A 17,735-nucleotide genomic window follows, 5' to 3' on the forward strand; every position below is an offset into this window, starting at 1 on the left:
TGTCATTGTGCAGCAGGACTGTGAAGGCTACATACGCTCATCGCATTGGTTTAAATCATTTTTTTAAAAATTGAAAAAAGGTTCAGTAGAGTCCAGGTTTTGTGTAGACACTTGGCAAATAATTTTCCCACCAATGGGAAAAATGTCTTTTCCAACCTGTAGGGGGCACTCGTTCTCCTCTTCTGCCACAGACTGGACTGAGTGAGTGATACAAGTCTTACAATAAGAATATGATCTTTACTAAGGATATATTGATGATGATGATGATGATATTTGTAAGATGTTTCATCACTCATACCCTTTAGAATAAAACTAACGTAACATCCTTAAAAAAAAAAAAAGGCAACAAAATTGTACAGACTGTAGTGATGTTTCTGATCTTGACGATTTTGGCTTTTTTTTGTCATATAAAAAGAAGTACATCCATAAATAAAGAGAATTGTGATTATGACTGATTCAAAACTCCTTATCTTATGAAAATGATCAATTTCATCACAGCCTACTAAGCAGACATTTATAAAAGAAACGCTTGTTTTATTCGGATTTTATTCCTAATCGTCATCTTCTTCCCAGAGGAAGCGGTGGATGATTACACTGCAGTTATGACCTGAATCACTCACAAAATACACACATTACACTTTGTACTCCACCCATGAAAAACAGAGCTTAAATAAAGCCTGAACTGTCTTACAGACCTCATAGGGGCAGACCATATGGACAGTGGAGTCTGTTTGCCATGTTTAAGTAAACTACCCTGACTAAACAGATATAAATACAAAAATCCCTTGTTGGGAATGTTAATATTCCTAACCTGTCTTATATCCTGTATCTTTAGGCATTCTGAACCTCTTTAGTAGTTCCATCTGCAAGGCAAATCACAGGTTTCTTTTCATGTGCTCTTTCTAATAGGTTATCGTTTCTATAGTGACAACTTACACAGGGGCATGCACGATATAATCTAAGACTAATAATAAATAGAACGTCTTTCTAAAAACTTGCCCCAGTGTCAGTGCTGCATAGCTGCAGGTTTTCCATCAGGACAGAGGACTAGGGTCTTTAAGACGTTTTCTGTACTCAAGTGGACTTGTCTCAGACACTGGGCTCATTAAATATGGTTTTGGTCTCAACTGAGAGTTTATAAGGATAATCCTCAAGCTGTTTTTCTCTTTTCTCATGTGCAAAGTTTGACAAGAAGTAATTCCTTCATCTAGAAAACAGCTGTTATTAGTGCAATGCACAAATGAAGCAGATTAGTCGAATTAAGGCATAGATTTGATCTCAGTCTCACTTCCATCTTGACCTGGCCTCAACTCACTTAAGACTCTTATTCATCAAACGAACCATACTGATTTAGAGTGTAACATATCTTTATTTGGCATTGTTTTTGCAAAAAAAAAAAGAAAGAAAATTACAGTGTATAAAAAACACAAGCATCAAATCACATGTCTTTAATTTACACACAAGCAGAACTGTAACATTGCTACAAAAAACAAAACGAGGAACCGCACAGGTGAACAGGTTTATATACACACGTTATATCCAGTTTGTCTTGTCGAGCCAAGCGGATGAGACGCGAGATGTCGCGTCACGTTATTTAGTAGTCTACGAGGATGTCCGATTGGTTGAAAGAATCCGGAGAATATAAAATATGCTTTCATTCAAGCCGATCTATAATATTAGACAATCAGGATGTGAGGCCAAAATAAAGCATGTGATCCATCACAAGAGCAAATCATCCAACGGTGGACGGATGATAAGACGGCTAGAGGTGCTTTTTTTTTTTCTTTCTCGACGATTGTGGATGTATAATGTCGATCTTTATAAAAGATCAAAGCACTAACTTTATATCGGACGTCTGCACTGGTGTCCATAAGAAGTCATAGAAACTTCCACAAGACTTCCAAATATACAGCAGTTAAATTATTACTTTTTGCCAAAGAAAATTGAATGTACAATTTTCCATTTACCCAAAATGTATTTAATCAGATTCAAATATTTTTTGTTGTCTAATGTAGCTAACAAGTAAAAGAAGCTCCCAGCTACCAGATTAGCAAAACAGCAGGACATATCTCGGATTTAAACAAACACAAAAATCAAATACGAATCGCTTCTTGTTCAATTCAGCCTCAGACTTTGGGCCACTGTAAGAGGACAAAAACCCTGGCTTGAAGCGAATAAACCTATGCGTAATAAACACCCCCGCTTTAAAACCCCGCGACGACTCATCCACATTGGTTTGAGGAGACAAAACAAACTTGCAAAATCACCCTTCCTTTTGAGCAAACATGAACAAGCACACCAAAACATAAAACAGACCTTCAAAGAAGTCTCAGTGTAACAAACATGGACAGTCAGACGCTGCAGCTGATGAACGTGAGGCAGAGAAAAAGAGGGAGCCGTGAATCCCCTCGGCGCAGTTTAGCTACAGTTTAGTCTGCTGACGATATTTACAAAAAGCAGTAGTCTCTTCGACGAAAACAAACCTCAAACGTGATGACTGGCTCTAAACTCGGAGTTCGGTGTACTCCGAGTACGACGGTCGGCTTCTCCGCTCGTTAGCTAAAAGGACCGAACATAATTTGACTGTACGCGAGCAGATGTTTTTGAGTTACTATCTGGCAACAAGCTTGAAATGAGAACTATGTCATCCTACTGGAAAGAAAATCATTGAGGAATGTGATTATTTTTGTACATGTGTTGTACTGGTCCAAATTACTCCATTGTGCTGGTGTACAGTTAGTAGAAATACTGTTCGACATAGCTTATTTTTGTTTTAATATGAAAATCCCACCATTTTCCACTATTTACCGATAGTGTTTTTTTTTTTTTTTCGCTGACTGACGTAAACACTTACGAGATTCTGTAGTTCAGGGAAGAAAATGTATGGTTTGATTTCAATTTGCCATATGGTTCAACTTTACCTCACTCAATATTATATATACTATATACACACACGTTATAAAGGTCATACATTGAAACAATGTGACATTGAATTCCTCAGGTGGTTGAGAATTACAGAATAAAACATTGGGGGGGGGGGGGGGGGGGGGTTGGTTTGGCCAAAAAAAAAAAAAGAAAGAAAAAAAAAGAAGAAAAGAAGTATAAAAAAAAAAATCGGCATGGCTGAACGAGCTCACGCTGGTTCAATATGGCCAATCGGGAGTACCAGAGCTTGTAAATGAACAAAGAATATCCTCTTTATTTAGGAAAGACAGCTGTTCCGGCAGACGTTATTTCGTATCCGTATAACTCGATTGTTGGGTTGGTAAAGGGACAGTGAATGGGCTTCAGTTGGCATCTTCTCTCCTGGGTTTCGCATCATTTGTGCAGGTCAGTGTACTTTACTCCAGGAGAAACCCAATGAGAAAGAAAGAAAAGCAAGTGAGATATTAATAGTTCCCATAGAATTGCCCCTATATCAAGTAAACCTACCATACAGGTCAAACTTTGTAGATGTGCAATTACTGACTGTAGCTCATTTCTTGCTTTGCACCATTTCCCAGAGTGCAGACTATTTGGGTGGTGAATCAACTGGTAGATCGAGGTCCAGTTGCAGACCCAGAACTGTATCTCAGCAGACCGATCTAACTAGTTAAAAAATGACTCCAAGCTGAGAAGATAAATGTATGAAGAAGAAGAAAAACTGGCCGCAGTTTATCGACTCTAGTTTTCTAAGCATGAACCGGCTCATCATACCTACATAGATGAATCTCTCATGAGCATTTAAAGGTTGTCTCCATTCAGCCAAGATAGCTGCTTATCAGAACCGTCATAAGCAAGGAATCTTCTGTAGCTGGACTTTTATAAATTTCAGGGGTAGTGTGTGTGTGTGTATGTGTGTCTGTGGTGCACAACAGCATTGTTGAGATTTTGGGAAACAGTCCGCCAAGAAAAAAATATCCAGCCAGCACCGGTCCATAGAGAGGACGACTGATAAAGTGTGGTAATCAAATGAAATCAAATTCATTGTGTCAACAGTTTCTATAGTTACCTGGTCACTTGGAGGTTTGTTGTTGCCATTGACGCCCTTCAGTAGTACCGACTTCTCTGTCTTCTCCGTCTTCTCCGCCTTCATCTCCACCACGATGTTATCCTTATTGGTCGTCTCTTTGGTGCTGCACACATTAACGTACACTTACAAGCACTAGACAAAGGACAGCGCCTTAATAAACGCAAAAAACGAGATCTGCAGGGAAATTCTGAATAGACACGTACAGGCAGTGATGTTCTTAAAGTAAGTGCAAGGCTGCGTGAACAGCAACTTACATCTCCTGTTTGCCAGAACGTCCACAGGGCAGCTTGCCCTTCTTGTACAGGAAGTACAGCACGCTGCCCAAGATGGCCAAGAGGAGAAGGCTGATGATTATGATCACGATCATCACCCCGCTGTTATCGACTAGAGGAAGAGAGAACAACAGCGTGACTGCACACGCTGCCAATATTGTACGTCCATGTCAACACGTCACAATAACTTCAGGCCACTGATTTTTTGTTTAGAGATGGAAAAGTATGACCAACTGACTGTGTTGTAGAAGTACAACGCACTATCACAATTTTCAACGCAGGAAATATGAAATAAGGCAGGACTGTTCCGGAAGCAGTTAAAGGAAACATCTGAAATATCACTTAGTGCAGCCTCATTAACAGCATTGCTCTTGATGTTTTTGTAAATTTACGCCTCATTTTATCTCCAGCTCTCTCAGCGCTGGTGCGGATTAAAATGACTGCGGATTTCATGGGAACTTGGGCAGTGTCCGGGCTGGTTTGTGAGAGAAATGACCACCTGGTTATGAGATGCGAGTTTCTGGCGTACTTTCTGGGGACAATTCCACATCGTCACCGAAACCCTTTTAAGTTTAGGAGTGTACGTTGATCCGGATGTTAAACGCCAACAGGATGCTTCTGTTTTAGTTGGACCAGGACTTAAATATTGTTGTCTATCGGATATACGTCAGTCTCGCTCCATGTTTACAAAGTAGTTTACAATACTACTCACCTACTGCATCAATAAAACCATTTACAACAGGGTTGCTACCTCGAAGTTACACCCAGTAACTAATTTATTAAAATGTACAACTATCAGTTTCTCCATTTAAAAATATTTACGTCGTACTCAGGTTTTGGGACAAGAAATCATTATTTAATAATACTGTAATAATAATATAACCGTTATAAAGTGTCATTTGTAAATGTATACGTTCATATATACAATTACATGATAATAAATGATTAATCATGAATAAATTAAATAAAATTTTCCCCACTTTTTAAAATTTTTAGAATTAAATAAATTATGTCAAAATGTTTTGATAATCTACCATGAGTGTCATGAAAAGTGAAGAGGACAAGGAAGAGGGTGGGGCCAAAAAAAGAGAAGCAGTATATCGTTATTATTTTTATTATTAGTAGTATATAGTATTAATAATTGTGTTGAATTGTGTTAATGGTGTGATAAAAGTGTTAATGGTGTGATTTGGCAAAAAAAACAACAACAACAGCATAATGGTAGAAAGTGTTTTGAGTTGGTATGAAACTTCTCTCGTGCCACGCCTTTCTGACCACAAAAAAAAGCAAATGGTCTAGAAGAGTGAAAAAAAAAAAAAAAAACCCCAAGAGTTCCTTAAAGTCACCTGCGTGAAAACTGCCCCCATTTAGATTCTGCATTACTTGTGGTTTAGATCACATCCAGGCCTAATCCATGTCTATAATATTAGCCTCAAAGTCATCACAGAAAATGTTCCTCTCAGCCCGTGATTAGTCTCCGAGTTTATAAACATATGCAAATTCTGCAAAAAAAAAAAAAAAACCATGAATCTGTCCTTCGGAGACGCTTCGTATTCATTCCTGAAGAAAGACTACTAGATAATTGACTTGCTAATGCACAACAGCTCTAAAAGATGAATGCCTATGCACTCTTACTCCTCCTGTGAGACTGTTAAAAGCCTTTAGGTCGCCCCTTTTTTTTTTTTGCAAGGCAAACACTAAATATAAGCCCGCTGTTAGACGACAAACAATTGTCTGGGAATGAATTTTATAAGCTAAATCTTCTCAATGAAACAGTGTGTCGCCGACTCAACCGTTTACCGCAATAATTAAACGCTTCGCTACCCTGGCGTGGCGCTTTTTATTCGGCATTCGCTTTGGAAAAAAAAAAAAAAGCTAATTATACACTCATCTGGAGAAAAACACACGGATGTGGGGATGTGTTTTCCTAACCAACGTCTGCCTTGATTTTCGCTCGCTTTTTTCCTGTATGATTTTTTTTTTTTTCCTCTTCATACAGAATTTTAAATACGCCCAGGGGCTGTTAAAGAGAGCCAATCTAACTTTTGCAGTGCTTCCTCTACCATAAAAATTTTTTTAAAAAATCCATGTATTATTCATAATCATCAGCTGATTTTCGGATGGATTTGGGAAGACAGAAATGAAAGTCCAGACTGAGGAAGCTGTGAGAAGTGATTACCTGCAGTGTTCCTCGCTGTCGGGGTTACGATAGGAACTGTGAAGAGACGCACAGGGAATATAGTTAGGAGTTCACGGAATATCTAATATCTCTCGGTGTAACTTGATTAATTATGACGTTTCACAGCGAAGCCCTGGGAGTTGAACAACCAACTTTTACAGCATACTGTCACAAAAAATATATATATTTCCTTGTCATGGAGCTGGCGTCCTTACTACGTATCTTTCACCTGTAAAGGTAAATATAATGGGCCTTATTTTTCGATTATTGACGTTGCAAGGCTAAGAACCACCTTTATTTAGCTTTTAGAGCAAAGCTCTAAACGTTCAACGCATGTACTCGCAGGAAAATCCATAACAATGACTACGTGTACATGGACAGCAATAATCTAATTATTGACCTTATTCTGAATAAGACAATATTCTGATTAAGGTGTTTACATGAGTTACTTTTAGAAGATTCCGTTCATGTTCCCGTTTTACATGTTATAGAACATAGATCGATTAACGTCACACGTCATTACGTCCCCGCGCCACGCCGTCCGACGTCCCTCCAGAATTTCACGTATCGACCTACTGTTCGTCTCCGTTATGGGACCGTATAAAATTTTTTGGGTGTTTTTATTTTTAATTTTACGAAAGCTTCAAGTGCGGTTAATTATTTGTCGTGCTGTATGTGCAAATAGACGACTGTTTGAAGCCGTGGGCTGCGTCCCAAACCGCGTACTTACCTACTATATAGTAGCTGAAACACATGTATTTCTCCTACTATATAGGAGGTAAGTACGCGGTTTGGGACGCAGCCGTGCTCTCTTGTTTGCCGTCAAACGGTTGAGCGCTGCCGTGTGTGATCGTGTCCTGTCGCACAATTCGGTGAAAACTCTCACACGACGTTAATAGTGTGATTAAGGTGTGTACATGTCTGTAATACACGTCGATAATGCGACTAAAACAGGAATACTCCACACGTCTTAATTCCATTTGTGTTTACTTCGAGTATGACTTTAATCGGATTAAGGTCATTAAAAATTGCATGTAAACGTACTGAATGGTTCAAAAGATTGTACGACCGACCCCAGTGACAAGGAACAGTACAATTTAGGACCATTCAATGGACAAATGGACCCCCTTTCCATACTTCAAAAAAGTCGTCACACTAGGGAAAACTTAGGCATGAAGATGTTTATCCACCACTATTACCTTCATTAAGATCAGATCATTTAATTCGCTAACTTGAAGAGATTCCATCAGACAACCACAAGGAGAATGTAGAAATTTCACTTCCGACATGTCCACTATAGCCTACAAATAGTACGAGTCTGTAAAGACACAGCTACACATTAATACGTTTAAGGTTTGGTCAAATACACATGGATCAACATCGTCGTTGCCGTTTTTCTCAAACTATGATGAACCCTCAAGTGTCCATTTACAAAGTCGCCATAAAAATGTAATGCTGTATTCAGAGGACGATTAAACTCGTACTGCTTATGATGGTATAGTTCCTGGTCTCTGCACCCATCGTGTTGGTTGCGCTGCACGTAGCAACCGTGTCCGTGGTCACCTTCAGGGTCAAGATGCTTTGAACAACATCCTCGAGCTCTCTCTTCAGAACCTCACGTGAATTCTGACAACACACATATACAGAAACACACCAAAGATCATCGACTAGTATATACCTAGTTATAGATGAGTGTGTTGAAGAGGTGTGTACGTGTGTGTGTGTGTGTGTGTGTGCGCGGGTTTCTTACAGGGCTGCCGGTTACGTTCCAAGTAATAACGGGTCGGGGGAAACCTCTCGCTTCGCAGGTCAGGTTCAGCCACTTGCCCACCCTCTCGATCATGGCCACCTCCCTCTCCACATCTCTCAACTCAGGAGCGCCTGGCGGACGAGATCGCATCCCAGCTTCAATCCGAGTTCATAGTTTTATAAAAACACAGTCCCCTCCGAAACTATTGGAATGACAAGGCCAAAGTGTGCAGAAAGAAAGGATCTGCTCATGATCCAAAACATACGAGCTCATCTGTGAAACATGGTGGCGGTAGTGTCATGGCTTAGGGCTTGCATGGATGCTTCTAGAACATTCTCACTAATCTTTATTGACGGTGTAACTCATGATGGTAGCAACAGAATGAATCGAGACATTTACAAGAACGTTTTGTCTGCAGATTTACAGAGAAATGCATCCAAATTAATCAAGACAATGATCCAAAACACACTGCCAACTCAACAAAGGACTTTATCGGGGGGGAGAAAGTGGAAGGTTTTTGTCTGGACAAGTCAATCACCAGACCTTAACCCAATTAAGCATAATTTCACCTCCTGAAGAGGAGACTGAAGGGAGAAACCCCCCGAAACAAACAACAACTGAAAAGAAGCCGCGGTAAAAACCTGGAAAAACATCACAAAAGAAGAAACCAACAATTTGCGGATGTCACTGAGTCTCAACGATGTTAAACTCTCGTCTAATATTCATCATTCGATGAACAAAAAATAAATCTATACAGCATCCTCATATGTTGAAGCTCAAAGTTTTGTCTCACTGTAATGTTATTTCATTTATATATTCATTTGAGTACCATTTATCCTGCAGTGGATAACAGTATAAACGAAATGTCTATTCACTGGTAGTGCATATTTTAGCATATGGTTTGCTAACTCGATCCCTGTGTTGATGTTTCGACAGGTTAGGACAGGGGTTCACAAACTTTTCCGGGGCAAGGCCCCCCAAATGGCATTAACATTTGACCGAGGCCCCCCTTTTGCAAGACGTCTTTAAAACACATTAAAAATACAGACTTCTGAATATATCCCCCTCTTTTATTAATAATTACATCTTACATCTTTACATTAGGAATTGATTGTGTGTGTGTGTGTGTGTGTGGTTGTCTGAGAGTGAGACTTTATTTTTCACACCAAATTGTTGAGGCCCCCCGGGCGCCCCCTGGCGGACCCTAACGGGGCCGCGGCCCCCACTCTGAAAACCACTGGGTTAGGAGATTGCCGTGCACACTGAACACGCCGGAAGTGAGACAACGGGACGGCTCACGATGCCTGCTTACCCTGCACTATTATATGGACTGATCCACTGGTATGCAGGCCTGGTATGGCGGGAACGGTCACCTCGCATTCGTAGTGTCCGGCTGTGTCGAACGTAGCATCCTGCAGCTGCAGCACATGTCCTCGTCTTATCTCTACGCCCTCCTGAACACACACACACCCACACACACACATATATATAATCGTAATATAATCTTCAAAAACTATTAGCTTAAAGAAATTGATTTATCAACGTAAAAATTTTGAGGTAATTAGTTTCCTCATTTTTTGATTTAAATGAACTTATCTGGTTTTACAGTGTACATTATCCATTGTAATACAGTAATAATAATTCCATTCCATTAACCAATAAATGACCTCTACGTTGCATAAGATATATGAACACTATAACTTCTGAGGGAGTGATATACAGTCTTAAGTACCTTAAGCCACACAGTGGAGGTCTCTAGAGAGGACAAAGCGTTACATGTGGCTGTCAGACTTTCTCCTTTCAGCATGATCTCCGAGTCTTTGGGAACCACCACAGCTGGGTCAAGATCTACACACACACACACACACACACATCCTGTGCTTAGAACGTTGTCCGACTTGAGTTATTACTGTCTGCCTTTCTGAGTGAATTTAGCACGTGTGCGTTAACACAAAACAGGCCATGTCCTATACAGCTGCGTCTCTTCATGTTCGACAAAAAAGTCTAAACAAAAACCTTCCCTACTGGCTACGATTCATTTCATACTCACCATTTGTGCCCAATGTTGATAATAATCTGTCATAGAAACAAACCAAAAACAAAACACAAGACTGCAAAAACGAAACCAGTGTACAGTATACATTTATCCCACGCTGTCTGTTATCACCTTCAATCTCACTTCCGTAGAACAGGAAGTGCTGGTTTTGTGGTGAAGAGTTAGAACAAAGGTTACATGTTATGCTACAGTGTGAGAGAGCAGCTCCGTTTACTTACAGTTCACGTTAAGCTGCAGGTTCGCTCCTACATCAGAGTCTACTTCCGAGTCCAGGTCCAGAGACTGGCATCGGTACACGCCACTGTCCCTACGCATCACATCCTTCAGGACCAGCAGGTTGCCTTCGGCCTCCAGACCCACATCTAGCTCCTACAGATGGACGAGAGGAACGACTCACTCGCTGCTCTATAATTCGGTATAACTCTCACAAATAAAGATCCTTCTCGTGACGGATTACGTCATTTACACCTAGAACACAGTATGGATTTCATTTATCGTGTATGAGTACAAGAAGAAGAACGGACAATAAAAGGCCGAGGTTCGACGACCAAAAGCTTTATTAAGAGTCGAATGCAGCCGTAACGGCTCTTTCTGTGTCAGCTCGTGAATCACTTCTTCATGGTTGGCGACACAAATGAACCGTTTAATTAGGACTTAGACTAAAACTGATTAAAAAAAAGGAATGTGAGAAAATATGCAAAACACCATGACGTTACGGATTAATGCTGTTTAACGGGTACATGCATCCCGCACGTGAAGAATCAGGCTATAACCTCTTTTTTTTTTTTCAGGTCTTTGGGGAGAATTTATGACATTAATTCTCAAACAATTCGGCATGTGAAAAAAGAAGAAAACTGTCATTTTGTGCTAAAAATCAGAATTTTGGATTTTAATGACTTGTTCGGTTTATTGACTTATAATCATCCCCATCGCCCCCGACCCCCCCGCTCCCCATCCCACTTTTCTCCCCCAACTGGATCACTTGGCAATTCCGACCCACCACTATCACATGACATCTACCGAACACTTACAGACACGGAGAGACAGGAAGCACACACTCATTAATTATTTAAATAACAGCATTTTTTAAAAATCTGGATTGATGTGTGAACTTTTCCATCTCAGACAAACTGTAAACTTCTGGTCACAATTAGACGATATTTTTCCCTTTTTTTTTTTTTATGCACAAATTCAAAATTACGGAGCCAAACAGCTGCTACTGCAAACATTACTCTTGGAGTCAATGTTAAGCTTGTGTGTGAAGCATGCTGAGTGAGATATATGTATCTATTTGTCTGCCATGCTCCCAGCTTTTTCTCACTGATAACTCACCCTCTCTGCTGGAAGAATCGGGGGGGGGGGGGGGGATTAAGGAACAGGGAGTATGGGAGTGGGTGGGGTTGGGGGCGGGGGGGTCATTATTACTTGTTCTCGGCTGAAAGTGATGGTCGGCGGGGGATTGCCATCACCCTGGCAACGGATCTCCACCGTGTCCCCCTCTTTGACCAGGCCCTTGGGCGACTCCATCCACATCTCCACGTTCAGTGTTGGGTCTGAGACACAGACACACACACACACACACACACACACACACACACACACAAAACGAGACCAGAAATGGCGGCCCATTCAGAAACACGTTACCAAGGCAGTGTGGCGTCGACACGAATCATTCAAAAGCAACAAAGAGGGAACATTCTGAAGTCACGTCATGGTCGGGGACTCGTATTTGATAATGGAAAATTCAAGTTATGAGAGAATTTTGAACTTTCAAGTGGTCTTGGGGCCATTTTCGTCATTTTGTTTGTTATTTCATCTTAATGTATACCATTATTTTATTTTTAAACCACTGTGTCCATTATACTTTTAACTATCTTCTATGTAGACCTGTATCAGCTTGCACGTAGCTACCCACTGTTAATGGTACCTCAAGAAGCACACCAGTACCAAACTAGCTAAAATGATCTGCTGTGTAAATAAAACCAGCAGCAAGCGAGGTAACATTAGGTTAAAAATCGAGCTACGATTATTATGTCCAGTTCTTTTGTGCATGCTTCTCATGAAGTCATCAGCACACACTCTGCAGCGGTTAAAAAAAAAAAAGAAAGAAGGTAAGATGGCGCTGAGGCTCACAGTGCACCGTGACGTTGACGCCTCTGGATTCGGCCGTTCGGATGGCACCGGGAACGAAATAGCTGACCTCGCACGAGAACACAGAGTCGACGTCTTCCCTCGCAACTTTATACTGGAGCTCGCTCAAAACGGTGTACAGTCCGCTGGGCCTCCTGGTCACCAGGGTAACCACGTTCACTTCTGTGCAGACACAAACACACACACACACACACATTCATTTTAATTGACCGATGGAGAGAGAAGGATGAGCTCTCTTTGTAAAGATTAATTAGAAATTAGATCTAAAAGGCTTTAAATAGTCTTATCATTGTAAACCAATTCATACCAATTGGCCTGATTAGTCCTGGATGGACGGAAGAACTGATAAATGGTGAAGGGTTATTATGTGCATTACGTAAGGAAGAGGGAAAAAACAAAACGCGAGCTCTCCTGACAATCGACGAAGCGCTATTGTTACCATCCCAAAGCGTTTTTTTTTTATTCCTCTTGAAGCCAGCAGCTCGCTACACTGTGCTGACACTGAAGACTCATTCTATAAATATTAAACAAACGTCTCCTTACAGAACACTTCACCAAATCAACGATTATACGTTTTACTTTGTGTAAAAAAAAACAACACATTTTTCATTTGTTTCTTATTAACCTTAGATGATGTGGTGCTTCTTCCGTACAAGTCCCAGTGTAAATCACCTACTAGAACAAGTGCAGTAATATAAACCTTTTCTATAGCTGCAGCGACAGAAAATGAATCAACACCTTCTGACCAATAAAAAAAAATATTGCCAAAAACTCATTCACTTACGGCCATTTTTGGGATACAGTGGCTCCTGATTGCGATACCAGGTGATGTTTGGCTTGGGGAAGCCTTCTTGGGTTTCACAAGATGCAATCTAATAGAAATCGGAAACAGATTAGGAATAAATTAACAGAACCAACCGGACCTGCGTGAATGGTCTGAGTCTGGTACCAACCTTTGATGGTAATGAACTGGTCACTGAAACTCCAGAGTAAACTGCTTCTATCATAGGAGGCTCTGGGGGGTCTAAATAAACAGGAAGCAAAATGAATACTCTAGACCAGTGGTCACCAAACCTCTTCCTTGAGATCTACCTTCCTGCAGGTTTCATCTCCAACCAAACTCTAACACACCTGTTTTAATTGATCGAGAACTTCTTAAGGCAATGATTAGACGGTCAGGTGGGCCACGATTATGGTTGGAACTAAAGTCTTCAGGAAGGTAGAGTCTCCAGGAACAGGGTTGGTGACTACTGCTCTAGAGGGATTTACAATTATGCAACCAAACCTGTGGTGGAAAGGAAGAGGACTTACTGAAAACCTTTAAGTGGGTCCTGCCTTCTCCGTTGCCCGCTGCAAGGCCGTTGACCTGGCAGAAAAACTCCCTTTCGTCCGAGAGTCTGACGTCCACGATGGTCAGGTTCTCGCCGCTGGTGTCCCCTGCGATGCTGATGCGGTCCGTGTAGGTCGTGTTCTCGTCGACCTTCTGCATGGTGAGGTCACTGTAAGAGATCCTCACTCTTCTACCTCCAGGACCACGCTGAGGTTCAGGGAAACATACTTTAGAATTGAAGCAACAGTAGTTTTGGCTAGAGGACTACCAATTAGTTGGCAAGCAAAGTGGAAATGTTGTGGGAGGGTACATACCACAAACCATTGCACCATGACCATGTTCGGATCTTGAGCAAAACTGTACTGGCAGCGGATGACGGCCGAATCACCGGTATACACTTCAACAACGTCCTCCATAGCCAGGGACACTTGGGCGCCAGCTGCCAACAAAAATATACTTTCATTCAACAAAGAATGTGGCATATTTATCCCTTTCGAGTAATGAATAAAGGCATCCAGACTTATATTTCTTGAATAACCACAAGCCCCCTTTCACAGACACAATGAATTTCAATGTTTCCCAAAACCCAAGATGTGACACAGACAACGACTGAAATACTGGAACTCTCTTGCCACTACATTCCCAGCATTTCTGATTCACAATGTAATCATGAATGGCCATCTACTGTCAGAGGTTGAAACTTTCCCCCTGCTGAACTGATCCGGGGTCGGCCAGAGCCTGGACCTGCTGACCCACGTTAGCAAGCGGCCTAACAGTGCAGCAGTAGACTGCTCGAGGGCCCTGGCACAACATCACAGGGTCGAAGATCTCATCCAAGGAATGTTCCAGCACCAAAATCCCACGTTAGTGCTGACTTGGAAGCCGAAAGGCGCAGCTATATTAATCAAGCCAAAATGTTCATCTTGAAACTAGCACGTTTAACAACAGCCACCGCTACAAAGCAAAGAAACCTGGATGTCGATTTAGATCTATCCAGTGGTAGCATCGAGAAAGAAAGACTCCCTGAGATGACATGAGGAAGAACTAGTGGATGAACTAGAACTAGAAGATGCTGGGTTACACCGGATGATCACGTAAGCATTCGTTACTCTTCCACAACTGTAAGTGTGACAAAAGGATGTTCATCTTTAGAATTACAGCAGCAGTTTTATGGAACAAATCTACACTGTCCAAGCAAGATTATCCACTGAAGCAAACGTGAAGCTTGGGCATAAAGTATTTCTTTTTTTGCGGTATCCAAATACCACAAACTCTTATCTTTTTGAGAACCTTAGGGAAATCTGAAAACTGAGAGAGCCATAATGAAAGCAAATCAAACATGCATAGAATTCATTTGAGATCGCTCATTTTCAGTGTACAATTCATTCAAGATTAACCACTGTACTGATAATTACGAGCATGAATTAAAGGCTGATTTAAAAAAAAAAAAAACAAGGTTACATCATATCCTTTAGTTTTTGAACTCTTACTAGTGCATTTAAGACTAGTCCAAGAAAAATAAAATGTCTGCGCCAGTGTGGTGTTTTTACAGCCGTTACTGACTCTGATTAGTTCGACAGTCGCTGGGTTTCTTCTCAGTTCGAACTCGTCAGCAACTTCTTTCCTTTATTTGATGTTTGGCTTGGATCTCTCTTCTACATGTCATGACGTACGGGGCAAAAAACGAAACCACTCGGTACACATTACAGCGAGTAAATGTGTAAATTAGTGCTAAGCTCATGCGCCATTAAACATTACAACGTTTCAAAGCCGTTCATCGAGAACGGCAATTAATAACGTATGATAGTAGAATATTAATGGGGAATGAACCTCACATTTCACAGCTACACATTAGTTGTTTTGTTTTGTTTTGTTTAAAAAAATTGGAGTCCCTGAACTATAGCCAGTTTTTTTTCCCCTATATGCTAACTGGCTCCACTACAGTATTTTTTCGTGTGCTCGGTTTGATCCACTGAAATCCAAGGATTGCGGTCTGCTAGATGACAACCCTAAATATCTGCTGGTTAGCATCTTGGAAAACTGCTGTCAAGCTAGTCAATATCCATCCGGAGGCTGGAACCCAAGAGAGCATAATTGACACTTTTATACAACCCTTTCTGAATGCGAGGAAGGGCCGTCCTCTCTCCTGTCAACCACAGCGCCGTTAGACAATCGTATGTGGATATTCTTAAGCGTTTGGCGCTCTTAAACGCACACTCGGCCGTGCTACGATGTTGCAACAGCAGCAGTTCGAAAAATATGTGGAGCGGTGGCTAAAGAATATGTTGGTTACTGCCTAGTTTCTCAAGTGAGATGTTCGTCGGTAAACGGGGCCACAAACCAAAAAAAAAAAAACACAGTAGCCTTCACAAGAAGTGTTCATATGATGGCGATCACAAAAAAACCCCAACCCTGTTTGTTCACCACTGATGTAGAAGGAATCCTTTCATCAGTCCGGTGATACTGACTGGGAACCATACTACGACTATCCTGGATACCCTTCTTGACCAAGTACCGAGAGTACTGACCTGGCATATGGGTGGAGCTGGAAATAGTGCAACTTACCGATTGGTTGAAAACAGTTGGAATAAAACCGTCACGAGACGTCACGCATGTTAGCCAGAACCATATTCCTACCACAATTTTCAGTGGGGTTGTCTGCTAATGTTTCGTTCTCCTTTCAAATGTACTTTATCTGGTGTACACAGGATATCGGAGGCTCCATGGGTTCTGGACGGATACTAGCCCTCAACAATTGGCTTAAAAATGAGGCAATATCTCAGTCCTGCATTGATAAAATGCCTTAATGATATTTCCAGTGAATTACAGAAGATGTAGGCTGGGCAAAGAAGAGCTATAAAACCCTCTATCTCTCTTTGGGTATGAACATATTCCAAGAAATACGTTTCCGAAAGATGGAGAACAAGCAGTCCATCTGATACAGCGCACAAACTTATTATTCGGGTCTTTCATATGTTATCGTTGCACATGTTACAGGGAATCAATGCCTGTTTGCTGCGTGCATGCTTACTGCTCTGATCTTAATCCATGGCTCTGTGGCTGAGACTTGACTGATTACACTCCTAATCCCATTCATGACTAGCCTACAACCAAAACAACTCTTGACTGCTGAACTGCAGCGACTTTTTGAAAGCCACCCACTTGTGCCTTGGTCGTCCTGTTTCTCCAAGCCCCTCTTTCAGTGCTAAAAAAAAAAAACATGTTTTTTTTCCACCCACGCCAATCCCCCCCCCCCCAACCCCCCACCCGTCTATCAGTCAGTCTAACAGCTTTGTCTCTCCCCCTTTCTCACTCTGTCTGCCCCTTGTCTCTCTTTCTCTCTCTCGCTCAGCATGGAGAGAATGGGCTCACGCTGAAAGGCCCGCTTTTTAATTGGAAACATCTGGGAAACGGGGGCGCCGCGGTAGTGGGGTGCCGGGGGTATTATGGGATTTCCATATCCTTGGTGAGGGATGGGAGTTGGAGAGACACTGTAGGCCAGGGTTCAGGGGTGAAGATGCTACACGACGACCTTGTCACCGCTTCCTCTTTGGTGTGAAGGTCAGTAGCGACCTCCTGCTGAACGGGGGGAGGAAATCCGGCAGCGCTCTTACCGCACAACATAACAAACAGCTTGTCTTCACCACCCGTCCTGTGTGTATATTAGTGCGTTCAGAAACTGCACACAAATTTGGATTACTTAGTAATACATTTCGAAAGCCTTTGAGTGAGCATTCATGTATTAATGCAGTGAATAGGAACCCTCTTGAATTCAGTTTAACTGAAGAAAAAAAAGAAAAGAATGCTATTGGCAAAGTGTTTAGCTCAAAATGTTGGTATCTCTTGTTGCTCCTAATTGTAACACAGACCCGTATTCTTAATTACAGTGCCCTGCCATGACCAACCTCTTCACAGTGCGTTGAGATATAGACACACGTCCAATTCCAGGTTGATTCATAACATTTCCAGTTGACTGGAACTTCTT

The 17,735-nt window shown here is 41.5% G+C and overlaps 1 protein-coding gene across 3 annotated transcripts in view; it reads right to left on the bottom strand.

The window, feature by feature from the left end:
* Positions 1-1,363: 1,363 nt before the first annotated feature.
* mcama (melanoma cell adhesion molecule a) overlaps positions 1,364-17,735 on the bottom strand; it is a 46,353-nt gene continuing 29,981 nt past the window's right edge. Inside the window, exons 2-16 of one of the 3 annotated variants that reach the window (XM_053618027.1) lie at positions 14,065-14,189; positions 13,732-13,957; positions 13,374-13,444; positions 13,205-13,292; positions 12,403-12,582; positions 11,695-11,822; positions 10,488-10,638; positions 9,946-10,061; positions 9,526-9,667; positions 8,214-8,344; positions 7,948-8,089; positions 6,464-6,499; positions 4,267-4,396; positions 3,992-4,115; positions 1,364-3,339 (exon numbers count right to left, since the gene is read on the bottom strand). In XM_053618027.1, the coding sequence (XP_053474002.1) occupies positions 3,319-3,339; positions 3,992-4,115; positions 4,267-4,396; positions 6,464-6,499; positions 7,948-8,089; positions 8,214-8,344; positions 9,526-9,667; positions 9,946-10,061; positions 10,488-10,638; positions 11,695-11,822; positions 12,403-12,582; positions 13,205-13,292; positions 13,374-13,444; positions 13,732-13,957; positions 14,065-14,189 (1,811 nt within the window). In that variant the 3' untranslated portion in view covers positions 1,364-3,318. Of the gene's footprint in view, positions 3,345-3,408; positions 4,116-4,266; positions 4,397-6,463; positions 6,500-7,947; positions 8,090-8,213; positions 8,345-9,525; positions 9,668-9,945; positions 10,062-10,487; positions 10,639-11,694; positions 11,823-12,402; positions 12,583-13,204; positions 13,293-13,373; positions 13,445-13,731; positions 13,958-14,064; positions 14,190-17,735 lie in introns of those variants that run through there. The other 2 variants (XM_053618028.1, XM_053618026.1) reach the window with 2 other exon arrangements.

The sequence above is a fragment of the Ictalurus furcatus genome, chromosome 28, assembly GCF_023375685.1.
Source record: "Ictalurus furcatus strain D&B chromosome 28, Billie_1.0, whole genome shotgun sequence".
Taxonomy (NCBI): Eukaryota; Metazoa; Chordata; class Actinopteri; order Siluriformes; family Ictaluridae; genus Ictalurus; species Ictalurus furcatus.